This window comes from Pteropus alecto, unplaced genomic scaffold (genome assembly GCF_000325575.1).
Source record: "Pteropus alecto unplaced genomic scaffold, ASM32557v1 scaffold103, whole genome shotgun sequence".
NCBI classification, from domain to species: Eukaryota; Metazoa; Chordata; class Mammalia; order Chiroptera; family Pteropodidae; genus Pteropus; species Pteropus alecto.
The window spans coordinates 10,405,755-10,421,709 of record NW_006436288.1 but is presented as its reverse complement, the minus strand read 5'-3'; the positions used below and the strand labels follow the sequence as shown (position 1 = coordinate 10,421,709).

At 34.6% G+C, this 15,955-nt stretch overlaps 1 protein-coding gene across 3 annotated transcripts in view; it reads left to right on the top strand.

Moving 5' to 3' along the window:
• The window catches only part of ITPR2 (inositol 1,4,5-trisphosphate receptor type 2), a 420,025-nt gene that overhangs the window by 264,708 nt on the left and 139,362 nt on the right, over positions 1 to 15,955 (top strand). For all 3 annotated transcript variants that reach the window (XM_025047398.1, XM_015590049.2, XM_006912698.3), the window contains exon 38: positions 14,976 to 15,084. In XM_025047398.1, coding sequence (XP_024903166.1) covers positions 14,976 to 15,084 — 109 coding nt within the window. The remainder of the gene's footprint in view (positions 1 to 14,975; positions 15,085 to 15,955) is intronic.

Below are 15,955 nucleotides of genomic sequence, written 5' to 3'. Positions count from 1 at the left end.
CCTCCCCCCCCACCAACCTCACCCCACCCTGGGCCTGTATTGCTTAAGGTAGTACTAACTAATGAAACAGATAATCCTGAAGACCTCTGTGGCTTAATGTAATAAAAGTTAACTGTGTTAGCATAATAAAAGTTAAAATCTCAATATAAATGTTCTGACAGGGCAGCTCTCTATAACCTAGTTCCCCTAGCAATCCAGAGCCCTGGGTTCTTTCCATCTTGGGGTTCTGCATCTTCCTTGGTTGCTTTGCCTTTTTGTATCAGGGTACAAGCAAAGAAAGAACACGAGATTCCCACATGAGCCAGATCCAGGTCACTTCTGCTCACCTTCAGTTTGCTCCTACTTGGTCACGTGGCCCCAGCTGACTGCACAGAAGACTGGGCAGTGTAGTCTAGTTGTGTATCCAGAAGAAAAAAGAGAGGATTTGGTGACAGCTGGCCAGCCTCTGGCACATGGTTTCTTCTGAAGTAAACCAGAGAGGTTGTCTTTTACTCTCTTGTGTTGGTAATGACAGACTTACAGGGCAGGGATATCTGATGGATTTTTATAAATCTTTTTATGTTTTCCAGAAGAAACAACTATACTAATATTCTTTTGTCAAGGGGTTAAAATGTTAGCATCATGGCAATATCATAATGAATCTTAATTCTGACTTAAGCAGAGGCTTTTATAATGCAGGATGAAAATGGCTTTCACAAACCTGAGAAATCCCTTGGGCATAAATGCAGCATACTTTGCTTCTCAATGATACAGCAGTGTCTTCCTGTAAAGTGTCTGCTCAAACACTTTAGAATTAAAAATTTGTTCCCTTCTCTATCCATTGAGAAGGTAGACCAGGGGCAGAGGGATGTTTTCAGCTGAGGTTTGAAATGAGGTAAATAGTAGATGGGGCAGAGAGGTACCAAGAGGTTATTCTGGGTGACAGAAGCTGCAAAGCACAAGATTTTAGTGCCGAGAGTGGTAGGATTGTGTGCAAAGGGATTGAGGAGGTCAGAGCTAAAGAAACTGATGAAGGCCAAAGGGTGAAAGTGGAAAACAGAGATGACTTAGGCTTTAAGACTTAATCTGCAGCTAGAGTGGACATATGGAAATTCCCTCTGCCCTACAATCCTCTAGTTGTTTATACATTGGGCCCACAATGTCCCAAATGTAGTCACACATGTGTTTATATGTTGGTCTCACGTATACTCGAGAGTGATTGTTTTCTACTCATCAGAGGTCAAAATAGGATGAAGAATATTTATTTAATCATGACTTTTTTGGTGACTTTGAAAAATGAGAATTTGATTCTATGAAAAATTTTCATTAGGAAATTATGAACGTGACAGAATGCAGAGGTATATGGAAATAGGAAAAAATGCATGAGACAGTATTACTTACAAAAAAATTGATTGAATGTCTGCTAAGCTCAGGAGATGCATTGGTGAACACTCTATTTACATCCTCATGCAATTTAGAGTTTAGTGAAAAGGGAGGTATCATCCAAATAGTTGGACAAGGGATTCGTTAATTTCTTTTCTTTACTTAATTACTCTGAGGGAGAAGTCCAGAGTGCTGTAAGAGTGTGGAATTGGAGGATCCAAGTTCACCTAGGGGAGGGGTGTCCAGAAAACAGTTTTTCCAAGAAAGCGACACTTAAAGTGAGACCTTGAAGGATGACGAGGAGTTGTTGGTGAAGGGCATAGGAGCAGTGGAATGGTAGAGAGATGGAGAAAACAACAGGTTCAACACCGATGGGGTGATATTGGTAGAGACCTCGCCTTCCTTTAAAAAATTAGACATCCAGAAGCGAAAGGGACTTCAGGTAAGGGATTGGTTACAGCTCAGGTGAAAAGAGACTGAGAAAACAGGAAGAATTTGGGGGAAGTTAGGATGATAGTGAATGAGAAATAGAGCAGGAGAGTTGGCACCAGTAAAGTAAACTCGATTAGAGCAAAGATCTCTTTACTGTAGGTATTTTTCTAGGTGGAGTTCTTTTTGTGTTCTTTTACGACCAACTTCTGCCCCAACACTTTCAGTGAACGTTTTCTCATTTTTAAAAAAGTTGTGTTTATTTTCACATTAAATTAAAACATGCACACTTTTAGGAATATTTGGGAAATGCTTAATGCAGTTGACTCTTGCTGTTAAACTAGATGTTATGTTAGTTTACTAGTAGCATCAAATGAGATATTTGTGGAATTGTTCAGCTATATAATCAAATATGGTTTAATTTGATTAAAATTTACCGATATATTTGTCTCCTATATTAAAACAATTTGTGTTCTTTCCTTTCACTCATGCTGGATCTCAAGTAATGACTGGACTGTGGTCCAAAGAAAACAACTGTATTTCCATGAGTGCTGATTATCTCTTTAGTTCTGGGAATAAGACCTGACTTGATTGCCTAATCATGGAAGTGATTTGGGGGCATAGAAAACGCTGATGTCATGACTTTCTCCTTCTTCCTTCCCTAATCTGTTAAAGATGTAAATAAACAGGTGTGTGGTCAGATTGTCTCAGCAAGTAGTGTGGGGAACATCTCCTTTTCTTATAGAAGCTACATGTGTTCTTCTCATGCTTTATTTTGTTTAATTCTGAAATGGTTGGTGAATAACACTGAGGTTTTTATGCTACATCTGGAAGATTTGCAGTCTTATTTCATGGGAAGGCGCAAAAGGATAGTGGGTGGAGTAACCTGGTTGTAATTCAGTGTATATTTATTTGGAAAGATCAGCATGTTACTACGCGGTGGCCAGATTAATTAAACTCAGATGGAATAATTCAATATATTTGGTTCTTATAAAAGCTAAATAGCTTTAAAACTCTTGAGGTTTGCTGTAAACTTTATGATGATAGATGCATTTTGAATATGCCTCTTTCTCTGCTATGAATGCTAAAGTAACTTAAAAACTATCCTTTTAAAAACTTTGCCTCCCCTCCTGCCAAAAAAAACCCCCTTATCCACTAATCAACAAAATAAATTCTAGCACCTTTCTTTAGGAAGATTCATATATTTTTTACTAATATATTTTTTGAAGCATAATTTTTGTGAAGTTGTTTATCATTTTTAGTTTCTTCTACACCTCCAGTCGTGTGAGGTATCCATGGAAACTGTCTAGCCTATATTCAGTGCGCTGGACTGCTTTCCCACACAGGTCAAGACACAAACAGTCCTAGATACTAGCTCAATTTATTGTGCCTTAAACATTAGGCAATTTTAACAAGAAATTGGCTCCTAATTGACACATATAATTTTATATTTAATTAGCAGTTGGAGCCTCTCTACATTTTACTACCAGATGTAACATTCAAAACATGTGCCATTATAACACATCTGTTGCACAGATGAACTTAAATGCAGGAACTTTGAGGCAAATAGCAGTAATGCCTCAGATGCTTAGCAAAAATTTGGACAGAACTGACATTATTTTTTTTTAAATATGCGTTTAAAAAAGCATTGAGTGAATTTCTTTAACCAACCTAATAGATTTATTTTATATTTTTATAGTAACTTTATTGAGATAGTCACACCCCGCTAAAATGTACGGTTCAGTGATTTTTGCTATATTCACAGATTTGCAAACAACACCCACTGTCTAATTTTAGAACATTTATTACCCCAGAAAGAAACCCCATGCCCATTCGCAGCCACTCCCCATTCCTCCACCCAGCTCCTGGCAACCACTAATCTATTTTCTGTCTCAATTCTGTCTGGATTTGCCTCTTTTAGACATGTCATGAATGTCTAATCATAACATACGTGGTCTTTTATTACTGCCTTTTTTTCACTTAGCATAATGTTTTCACGGCTTATCCATGTTGTAACATATCAATACTCCATTCCCTTTTTATTGCCAATTAATATTCCATCGTATGGCTGTCCACGGTTTGTTTATCCATTTATCATTTGATGGACATTTGGATTGTTCCTACTTTTTAGCTATTATGAATAATGCTGCTATTAACATCCATGCACAAATGTTTATGTGGACATGTTTTTATTTCTCTTGTATATATTCCTGTAGGTGGAATTGCTGGGTCACATGATAACTCTATGTTTAATTTTTAGTAACTGCAAAACAGTTTTCCAAAGTGGTTATACCATTTTATATTACGATCAGCAGTGTATAAGTTTCCCAATTTTTTCACATCCATAGACATGTTTATTGTCTGTCTTTTTTATTTTAACCATCCTAGTGGATGTGAAGTGGTATCGAGGGGTGATTTTTTTTTTTTTTTTAAAGAAGAGCAATTTAATGCTCTGTGTGCTTCACAAATTATTTAAACACATCTTTCTTATTTACTTTTCCATTGCTTTTGATTTGTACGTAAATATACCTAGTCTCCATCAATATTGTAATTTTCTTCACAAATTTTAATGCAGGCCCAACTCAGAGCATATGACATCAAAACCTAAAATGGTGATGAGTTTAGGTATCATATAGAACATGGAGTAATGAAAAAGAGAAAGCACAAAACAAAACCCATAGTTTGATTATAAGTTTAAATCTTCAAATTTCTAGTATAATTTCATCTTACTTTATATGAACTGAAAAATGGGTATGAAAGTGATGCCACATACTGTGAAGCTTAGTTGTGTTATAATACCAGGTTAAAAGACTTCCTTATTTTTTCATTCAATGTAATACATCTCATCAGTTCTAATATGCCATCAGTTCTATCACTAGAAATAAAAAGAATGCTGCCAGTTAAGCTGAGATGCTGTTGATTTTAGAGTGATCCGTTATCAGAAATGTTAAAATGTGTGTGTTAGAATTATTGAAATATAATAGAAAAGGAGATGTGCTTGTTCGCTTGTTTGTTTATTTGTTTACTTATTTTGGAGGCAACCCACTCATCTATTCTTACCAATACCCAGGGAAGGAAGCAAGATTTTTTTAATACCTCAAAAATTTGATAAATACCATTTACAAATGTAAATTAATATCTAGGAGTATAAAAATGATATATCACAGACACGCACACACACAGGCACATGCAGATGAAGAGGAGAGAAATAATTTGACTTACTTTTTTCCCATTTTGGGAGTATTAGATCAGCAACCTATAGCTCACTGCAGTGATTTTTTTCTCTCTCCTCTTCAATTTGTTAATTAAATGTAGCCGATATATCTCAAATCACATTTATTGAGTCCTTTAAGGTTTCTTTTCATCCTGAGAATGTTTCGTCTTATTTATTTCAGAGGCTTACTCCAACAGGTGATTCACAAGCCTGTGAAAATCCATGTTCACAGGGCCAAGGCCCTAACAACATGGCGCTAACAAACAGCCAGACTTCTGTACCAGCAAACATGCTTTACATGTTAATAAAAAAGGAAGTGTGAATTTCTTAGTGCCCTGGATTCCAGTTTTAGATATGTAAAGTCGTGATGCCATGGTATCTGCCACAGAAAATCAAAATGATTTTCAAAATAGCGTTTAAAAAGACTGTATAAGCCTAAAAGACTTTCTGAAAAAGCCTCTTTCTAAGGTAAGCATTGGGCACTTTGTCCTTTAATCAGCTCAGGCATCTTTAGGTTTATTTGAATGGAGGCCTCATTTTCTTTTGGTAATAATTGTATTGGTGCGTTGAAATGTTGATGAATATTTAAAGAATTCCTAGTTTCCACTACTTTTAAATCTTTGTCTCATAGTCTTTTACTGTGAAATTCTTCAAAAATTGTGGTTAACATCTAGAACACAATTAGAAGCTAGAGAGCAGATAATTGCTTATACTAGAGTTGGTGAAATATATGATGTCATGGGCAAGAAAGAGTCAAAATTAGGTGTACATAATTTTTTAATGTCATAACAACAAACACTAAAGAAAGAAATGATTTTCATTTCATGATGGAAAAATAAGATAAAATAGAATAACCTTTAATTTGATCATTGATTCCAAATCATGACACACCCTAACATAATATTTTTAAAGAGAATAGTAACTTTATCTTTTTTAAATGACATATTCATACAATATTAGACATTATGTTGCTAAGTCAGATCCTTGCATGATGTACAGATTCAAGGTGGTTTCTGTGTTTTTCAGTAAAATATAAAAATTCTATTTCAATAGATATATTGTAGCAAGGGAAGAACTTGGACTGGAATTTGGCATATTAATGTGTTTTCTTGCATTACGCCATATCTGTAATTATTAGTTAATATTCTTCCTTCCAATCTTTCAGATTGAATGTTGGAATTGCTGTTGATTTTTACTTTTAAATGTTCTAACATTTTGCTTTTTGGATTCTAACACCAGTTCCTCCTTTCAGCCACAGAACCATAGTTTATGAGTTTGTATACTAAAAATATTTAATATGCAAGTAACATTGACTATATTGCAAACATTTGCCAATATTATAAGACATGATTACAACACATATCACAGTCCTTAAAGATGGTGCTCTGCACCAAATTCTGTTGATAAATGTAGTGATCACTTATTCAGAATCATTGATTCATACATTCATTCAAAAACACTTATGGCTACTTAATGTGCCAGGTTTTGTGCTGGATGTTGGAGTCCATGGTCAGCCAAAAAGGAAAAAAAAAAAAAAAGGCACAGTCTCTATGCTTATAAGCTTATATAGTAGAAAGACAGAAATCATTCCAAGGTTGATGTGAATAAATATAAAACTAAAACACATGGTGAAAGTATGTGGTGTTAGGAGAGGATTTAATGATATCTGGCTTGGTAAGGTTAGAGAAGACACACTTATATGGTTGACCTGAGATCTAAAAGTTAAGTAGAAGTTAACTAAGCAAAGCTGGGAGTCCTGGGTGGTGCGTGGGGGTGGGAACTGAAAGCCCGACTGGCAAAAGGGAACGCCTTCTTCTAATATCTTGAAGCAGAAGGGAACATGATAAGACATTGAAAGTCCGTGTGGCAGGAGGAAAATGTAGATTGGTTCAGAGAACAATGATGATAGTGGTCCAAGATTTGTACGTGTCAGATCATGAATTCTCACCTAAGCCGCCATAAGGATTTTGATCAGTATTCAAAGAGAGGTGAAAAGCAAGAGAATGTATGTAGGAAGCAGCCATAATTGTGTTTAATATTTCTTGAGTATATTCTTTTAACATAATTTTGAGTATATGAAAAAATTCATACAACAACACTTTTAATTATAAAGCTTAATAGCATAATAGAGACCCACAACCCCCCCAGCCAACTGAAGAATGAGAACATTATAAACAACTTGTATCTACCTATGTGCTCTGGCTGTCCCTCTCAAAGACAACTGTTAGCTTGCATTTTCATACTACACTGCATGTCTTCTAGGACTCGTTTTTTCTTTCTCTCTTGACATTATGTTTATAAGATTTACTAAGGTTGTTATATATTGCTGTGAGGCTCTAGCTCATTCATGTTTACCACTGTATAATATTCCACTTTGGAAATATACCTCAATTTATTGATCCATTTTCCAGTACATGTATATTTGGGTTGATTACAAGATTTTTTGTGTTTGTTTGTTTTTGCTTTTTACTTTTTGCTTGTCGTTTTGCTTTCAATGCTAATATGAATGTCTCAGGTGTGGTACTATGTGTCTCCTGCAGCACATGTTTTGGAATTTCTGGATGAGAACGTGTTTTCCAGAATGGTTGTACTAATTTTCATTACCATATTTGATACACATAGTCTCCAGCACTTGGTTTTGTAAGACTTAATTTTTGACAATGTAGTGGGTGTAAAATGGTGTCTTATTGTAGTCTTAATTTGTATTTTCCTAATTACTATTAAAAGTGAGCTTTTTTTCATGTTTCTTGGCCACATTTCCTTCTTATATGACAAGCTGGTTCGGTTCTTTTGTCCACTTTTCTACTAGATTATTTTTCTCTCACTAATTTGTAATTATTCTTTCTATATTCATGTAGTCTGAATTCTAGTCCTCTGTTGTTCCATAACCCTCTAAATACTGAGTGGAGAATGAATTAGAAGGGCAGCAAGTGAATATGAGGAGACTGGTTAGGAAGTATCATCTTTCCCAATGAATAAGCGCTGTATGATAATTTTATAAATATATTTAATATATTTCTTATGTTAAATATTAGGAAGGAAAATTACTTTGTTTTGACAGGACTTGGAATATTGGTCTTCCTACTAACACTACTTTAAGAAAAGTTGATCTAAATTGGCTTCTGAAGAATCCTGCTTTGTACGTGCACTAGGGATGGTTGAGACCTATGCACGTGTAGGTGTTATTTTTATTAAAGTGTAACATACTGATTAAGTTGACTTCAAAGTAATCTACAAAGTGAATGCCGTTTTTCATTTGCCTTCTCTCAAAAAATTGTGAAAGGCCGGAGCTCAATATTTATGTCAGCAGTTAAAGCTAAGGCTGTCTTTATGACACTGGTATTATAATATCCTATATATACCGTTAGTTGTGCAAATCTTATTTTTCTTTAAAAATTAAACAAAATATTACAATAACTGTCTATTTAGCACTTATTGTGGGCTAAGAGCACAAAGCTTTTCATGTGTAATTTCTAATCTTTAAAATAGCCCTGCAGTATGGGTATTATAATACACAGATTGGGAAACTGAATCTCAGGATAATTAAGTAAAATTCTTGAGATCAAAAAGCCAGCAGCAGAATCCAGATCCAAACCAATTACATCAGTCTCTGAAACATTCTCATTTCCACTGAGTAAACAACTTTCCAATTCTCGGAGCTTGCATAAATTGTGTGTATTATGTGTTAAATTGTGTGTAACTATTATCTCATTTAATTCTCAAGACCTTCCTTTGAAGTTATACTATGCCAACCTCCTCTTCATTCTATAGATTCCATAAATATTTCTCTCCTATCTGAGGAACTTCTAAATATATTCTGAATTTATTAAACTCTAACTTTATACTTCTTTTGTTGAAATATTTGCATTGATTGATAAATAATGCAAGTACTCATTTTCTCCCTCCTTGTTAAGGAAAATTTCTTTCTAGTTTTTTTTTTTTGGGAGAAAGGGATGAGTGCCGCCCTTGTGTGTGTGTGTGTGTGTTTGTGTGTGTGTGTGTGTGTGTGTGTGTGTTCGTCCATCCGTCTGTCTGTCTGTCAGTCAGTCTCTCTCTCTCTCTATGTGAGTCATTCCCTTGATAACTCTTCAGAGTCACGTGCTACTCTCACCATCCCCGTGGCCAACACACTCTTTATTTTAGATCAGTAGATTATAGCTTGGGGCTTGCAGGCTGCACTAGGATCATGACGCTCAGCAAAAACAGGAAGGTGAATGTAGGGCTGCAGAGGGGTGCCAGTCTCACTTCTTTATGTATTGTTTTTCCCTTTTGTTAACACCACCTTGCAAAGTTGTACCTGTGTATCTATTTATTGAATGATGTGAAAATATAACAGGAATCACAGCACTTGAAAATCTAAAACAGCAAGCTAAATATGACTTTTTCCATTGTCCAGGAGAAAAATTGTCCCGTTTTTCAGATCAAGGTCAGTTTGCTCATTTGTTTCCATCTCCTCTCACTCCTTTTTTTATCTGTCTGTCTTCTCTGGGACATTCCATAAGCTGAGTCAATTACTGGGCTATGTACCTTACCATATAATCCCTTAGGAACACAAAGTCTTTGCAGAAGCTTTGAAATTGTCACTTAATATTCCATTTTCCTCACCTTTGGTGTGAGTGCACATGCTTGCATTGGCAGCATATTAATTCCATTTTTTTCAGTGACAAATAGTATTCTAGTAGGTTTCTATACCATATACCAGGGGATTATGGGCTTAGTGGTGTGTGTACTGCCAATTGTATGTACTTTTATGAGGTAGTGATTTATGATGTGAGCCTAGTAGTTTTGCTTCTATGTGGAAATGGTATGTAGAGCTCATCTGTTCATCTCTTTCTTATTTACCCTTATCTCAACTCTTTATGTTCTGGAGATCAGATGAAGACTATTTATTCAGAAAACTAAAAAATTACAAGCAGAAAAACCCATTCTCAAATACTATTGGTAAGGGGTTGCATAAATTCTCAACCTCTGAATTTAAGCAAGACCCTGCATTAAAATGGCTGAAGTGTATGAGTCTATTGAGTATGATGTCAGTCGGTATGCTTCCTGGAAATAAAATACTGTGGGGCTTTTATTATACCACATAGAAATAGTTTCCTTTCCTCCTCACTGGTTTGGGGCACAGACTCATCCCCTAACAAAGCCTTCTCAGCAACCCCGTTTGTCTAGAGGCTAGGATGTTTGATAAATCTGGAATGATGACTGAAGTCATTCTTATCTCCAGCATCATCATCAAATGTTTAATTATCATCATTTACTATTTAACGTTTAAATTTCACAAACAAAATAAAATGATCTAGTGAGAGTTATTTATATTGAAAAACAGTGTTATATGTCTCAACTCTACATATTTAAAAATTCTTCTAACATATCCTACAGAATCGCTTTATATACCCTTTTCCTAATTCCTGACACATCATAAAAATTTAATACGTCTTTACAATGAAAATTAAAAAAAGGAAGAAGAGAAGATGGAAGTAGATTGTTATTGTGGTTTATGAATAATTGGTTTTAAAAATTTTCCAGTCTTTTATTTTAATAAACTTTTTTACTGGAATTGTTGAGAAATTCATATGCTTTTCAAGATTGTAATGATTGCATTATTATGTTGATGAAGAACATCTTGCAAATGTATATAATAACTACTCCTATTGAAGTTTGTGTTCCTCATCTTATGAAAGCTGGGGAAAAGCATCAGGGGAGATGAGACTGGCTTATACTCCTTGAATTCAGTGACCAAGAAATTCAAACCATTAGACAGCTAGATTATAGGAGATTGGCCACGTTTTCCTAAAGGAGTTCCTTGAAGATGTAGTTGATTATAATGGTGGACCTAATGTAATTCCAATAGGGTACAGCTGTTGAAATAATTTATTTTAAATTAAAAATGTATCTTTTAACCCCTGAGAATGAGGATTAATATCTAACTAGATGTGCTATCATTAAATGGAAAGGTTAGGGAAACATCAGTTAGGCTAATACCAAGTTTAATGTGAAAGTGAGACTGTGGAGAACATAGGTAGATGCACTTATCCCCTTGCAAATCTTGCTCAAGCTTATTAGTAGCTAATCATTGGTCTTTGATGAAAAACCTTAAATTAAGCGTCTATAGGTTACAGTTATCATTACCTTTTGAATTTTCCATCGAGGACTAATTTTCTGGGATTCTGATTGTGGTATCATATTTTGATGATGTCTTGATGATATTGTCTACAATGGAAAAAATATTACTTTAGTATGTAATTTTTCCAAGAGAAAGTTAACAAACGTGAAATTGGTACCTTAAATATCAGATCCTTGAACTTTATACTCCTAATGCTATTTACTCCTTTTAAGGTGAACAGAGTTGTGCTCTCTCAAAAATCAAAGAAAAGTTTTAGTCTTCTCTAAATTTTTGTTATCCTTTCTATCTATGAAAGGCAATAATTCCTAAGCTTCTTAATTTTTGATACATTGGAGTTAGTACAACAGGAAGTGGCCAGGAAAAAAACGAGTCTTTCCAGATATTCACAAACTGTCAGCATGACTTCTCTGGCCACAAAAGATGTCTTTTTATGGAGATGTTTTGTTGTAATTTCAGAAGGTGGTTGTTAGTTATCTTGGCTCCGTTACATTGAGCACATCTGGGATGTGTTCACATGAAGACATTGGCTAAACGCTATGTCTTGTGGCCTGGAATTGACTCTGATATTGAAAAGACTGGAAAGGACATTTCTTGCTACTTGGCCTAATCCAACAAAGACACCTTCCATGGGAAGCCCAATCAGGAATTCATTTTGGAATTGAAGAGCGAGTACAGAAGGCAAACTTCTCAATTGTTGCAGAATTCTTTTCAAAATAGCTTAATGTGATTTTAGTTCTTTCCTAAATTTCTGCCATGGCGATTATAGCTCTGAGACAATAATTTACAACCCTGGCACCAGAATTTCTTACAGCACTTCTACAATTACTTTGAGTTAAAGGAATTTGTGGAAAGGACTTGCATCTGTGCTATCACCACTGTAACCCATCACGGATAGTACATGCAGGCCATGAAGAATGCCCCAAGACAAGTTGGAACACAGTACTTGCCTCTTGTCCTTCAAGTTATGACTTGATACTGGACAACATAAATTCATTCTGCTAAACTTGTGATATAGTAATATCTAAAGTTTTTCGATCTTAAATGATTTTGACTAGGACAAACAGAATATATATATATAATCCTGTTCTTTCCATACCTATTTTTGTTTTCATTTTTAACACTAACTGTGGAGTTTGAACCAAGAAACAATTTTTTCCACTTTAGTTGAAATCGTAAAGTCCATTTTCTTTGTAAAGTGTATGTAAATGACATCATAAGTATATATTCCAAGGACTGATTCATAGTGGATAAATTAGGATTTTCAGGCAGTTTATCATTTGTTATTTTTGCCTTTTTTTAGTATGTTAGAAAATTTTTTACTTTTGTGGGAAAGTTTAGTATAAAGTGAGAAAGTATGTACAAAAGCACTTTGTAAATTATATTCAATGATCCGGATAGTATTAACACCAGCAATAGTAACATAAACTGTACATAACTTATATAGTACTTACTGTGTGCCAAGAACTGTTCTACGTACTTTACATATTTTCACCTATTTAATCATCACAGAAAACCAATGAGGGTTAAGTGTTTTGACTATTCCATTTGACAGTTGTGGGACTGAGGCACGCACAGGGCAGGGGAGTAACTTGAGTGAGGTCTTCCAGTTGGTGTGTGGTGTAGAGGGGATTGGAGCCCAGGCAGTATGGCCTCAGAGTTAGGAATACAGATACAGGGAACCCTCTCCCATTTCTCCCATTTCAAATATTATAGTTAGAAAACATATGTTTATAACTAGGCTAGAATCAATAAGGAGAGTTACCCCCTCACTGTTTCTTCCAAGACTAGTCATCATTTTTATGTACTACACCCATGTATGAAAAAGTCTCAATATACAGATGATGTGTTATTGAATTGTATACTTGAAACCTATATAATTTTATTAACCAATGTTACCCCAATAAATTTAATAAAAAAGAAAAAAAATCTTGAAGAAAACATGAAACGGGAAGCAATCATAAATTTTGTTTTCTAAAAACTTAAGTATCAACAAATAAAAGTTGCTATAAAGATAACTTCAGATACTTTGCATGTCTACTAAAATTCTTGGCATGACATTTGGGACATGTTCGTTTCACACTGGCTGTGCACAAGACGACTTTGCTCCGATAGTTAGTGGGGGAGGTATGAATGTAAAGCCTTTTAAGAGTCTATTGTTTCCTCTTCTGTGCTTCCACAGGGCCCAGTATACATCTCTAGTGTGGAACTGACCTTACTGTAAATTCTTTGAGGAGAGAGTTATATCTTTTCACTTAGGATAGTGCCAAAAACACAGTAGGTATCTAACAAATATTTGTAGAATGAAGAGGAAAGATAGAATGTGTCCATAAGTAAGATGGAAAAAGAGATTTTCATACAGAGAATATGAGATGAACAAAGAGAAAGATTTAGAAAACTGTGGTTGCGAAATCAGCACATAGTTCAGTTCGTTTAAATACAGTGAGTGAAGGCACTACTGGAAGCCACAGTTGAAAAGATAGAATAGGTAAGATTTCACAAGTTGGTGTCAAGTTGGGGGCAGGTACTAAGTGATCCCTTAAGTTTGCAGCTTAAATGACAAAAATGGTCGTGATATCCTTAAAATACGTTGAAATTGAAAGGAGACCAGATTTAAGAGAGGAATATTCTGTTCTGAAAAATTGAGTTTGAGGTGCCAGCAGAACCTCCAGATGTAAATAAGGAAATCTAAGTGGAAATAGGGTGAGAAGCTTAGGAGAGCAAGGTGAAGGCTGGAGGAAGCACATTTGGCAGTCAAACCTGCAGAGGCGATTGTGCAACTGAGGATCAGATGAAATTGCTGATAAGGAGAAGGAAGATGAGGAGGGGAGGACAGCAAAGAGAACTGAGGACAAAATCATAAGGGCTTTAGGAAGAAGGATAACCAAAGCATGAGAAATAGAAGGAAAAATGAGAGCCACATGTCACAGCATAAAAGGGAGATGCACTTGAGGAGTAGGGCATATGGTAAGGTGTGGGGAAGTGACCTGGATTTTGTAGTCAAGAGCTGAGTTCAGGTCTTGCTTTCCACCTGTTAGCTGCAGCTAATTACATACACTCTTTGGTCACAGTTTCCATACCTGCAAGATGGGAATAACACTTCAGTAGTTGATGGGTTCATTTAAATAGTTTAAACAAGTACTCTTTAAATAATATTTTTGAACAACTCTTGTCTATTAAAATAATAATAATCGATAAAATAGAGATTTGGAGTTATCTATATTTCTAGTATACATGCAAGTAACTGTATCACAAAATATATTATTTTAAAAATGCCTTATAATCAGCGCAAATTAAAGACTTAGGAATTTTTAAATTGTATGTTTTATAAAGGAATATACTGTTTTGTGCCCACTATCTTCTGAATAAAGTTCTTGGCGTTTAAACATAATTTACTCTGTCTTATCAATCTTAATTTTTTGAGCACCTGCTGTATACCTAGTACTTCTCTAGCTCTTTTTTACTGGCTTCTTTAATTAAGGCTTTTGCTTTCCAGTTCTTAGGGCATTTTTTAATGTTTCTCTTTAGTTGCCACTAATTTATTTCTTACCAACACTGGGACCCCAAGCTTTTGAAACAATCTCAAGTTTATAGCATTTGTGATTTTCCTAGCACAGTCTATTGAAAATACTGTATTTTATTCTTTATTTCTAGAAGCAGCAAAATTATTATTTTCTTGGAAAATATTTGCAGATTCTTGCCTCAGAAAATATTATGTAATATAAAATTGATTTTTTTCCATGTATCATTGATGAAATGCATTTTAAGTGGCACTTTAATGTACTGATATTTTTCCCTTTTATTAGAAAAAGAAACAATAACAAACACTTTTTGTATTCTTTTTATTAGGGTAGCACATTAAGAAAAATACTCCTGAATCGATACTTTAAAGGTGATTATGGAGTTGGTATGAATGGACACCTTTCTGGAACCTACTGCAAGTCTGCACAAGGGGGAGGCAAGCCTTATCATTTTTCATTTTAAGACTCTCATAACGTACCTTCATGCTGATACTCTAGGATTTTACTTAAAATAGCACAGACATTCAAAAAATCATTTAAAAAGTATTATTATCAGCCATTAGAAAAGAAAGAAATCCTGCTATTTTCAATAACATGGGGGGACCTCGAGGGCATTATGCTAAATGAAATAAGTCAGACAGAGAAACACAAATACTGTGTGATCTTTCTTATATGTCTAATCTAAAAAATCCAAACTCATACAATCAGATCAGATTTGTGGTTGCTTGAGGTGGGGAATAGGGGAATTAAATGAAGGAGGTCAAAAGGTACAAACTGTCAATTATAAAATAAATAACTTTTGGGGATGTAATATATAACATGATGACTAAAGTTAACAACTTGGTGTTGTATATTTGAAAGTTGCTAAGACAGTAGTTTCTAAAAGTTCTTACCACAAGGAAAAAATTATAATTATGTGAGGTGATGAATGCTAACTAATCTTATTGTGGTCATCATTTTGCAGTGAATACATATACCAAATCATTATGTTGTACAGCTTAAACTTGTGTTATATGTTCATTATATCTCAGTAAAACTGAAAAAAATAAATGAAAAACACTATTAACCTTTCTACAACTTCAGGTTCGTGGAACAACGGATTTGAACATTAGAATTAATTTTGTCTTTTAACTCTGGAAAATAGTTAAACTAAGTCATAACTTATTAACATATAAATTAAAGACAAAATAAAGCTAGTTTTTTCTTTCTAAAGTATTCTTTATTAAGAAAAAGATGTAATTACAGGTGTTATTCATTTAATAAAAATTTATGTTTTTACAAACTTTTGATCTTTTTTAACTCAAGCTT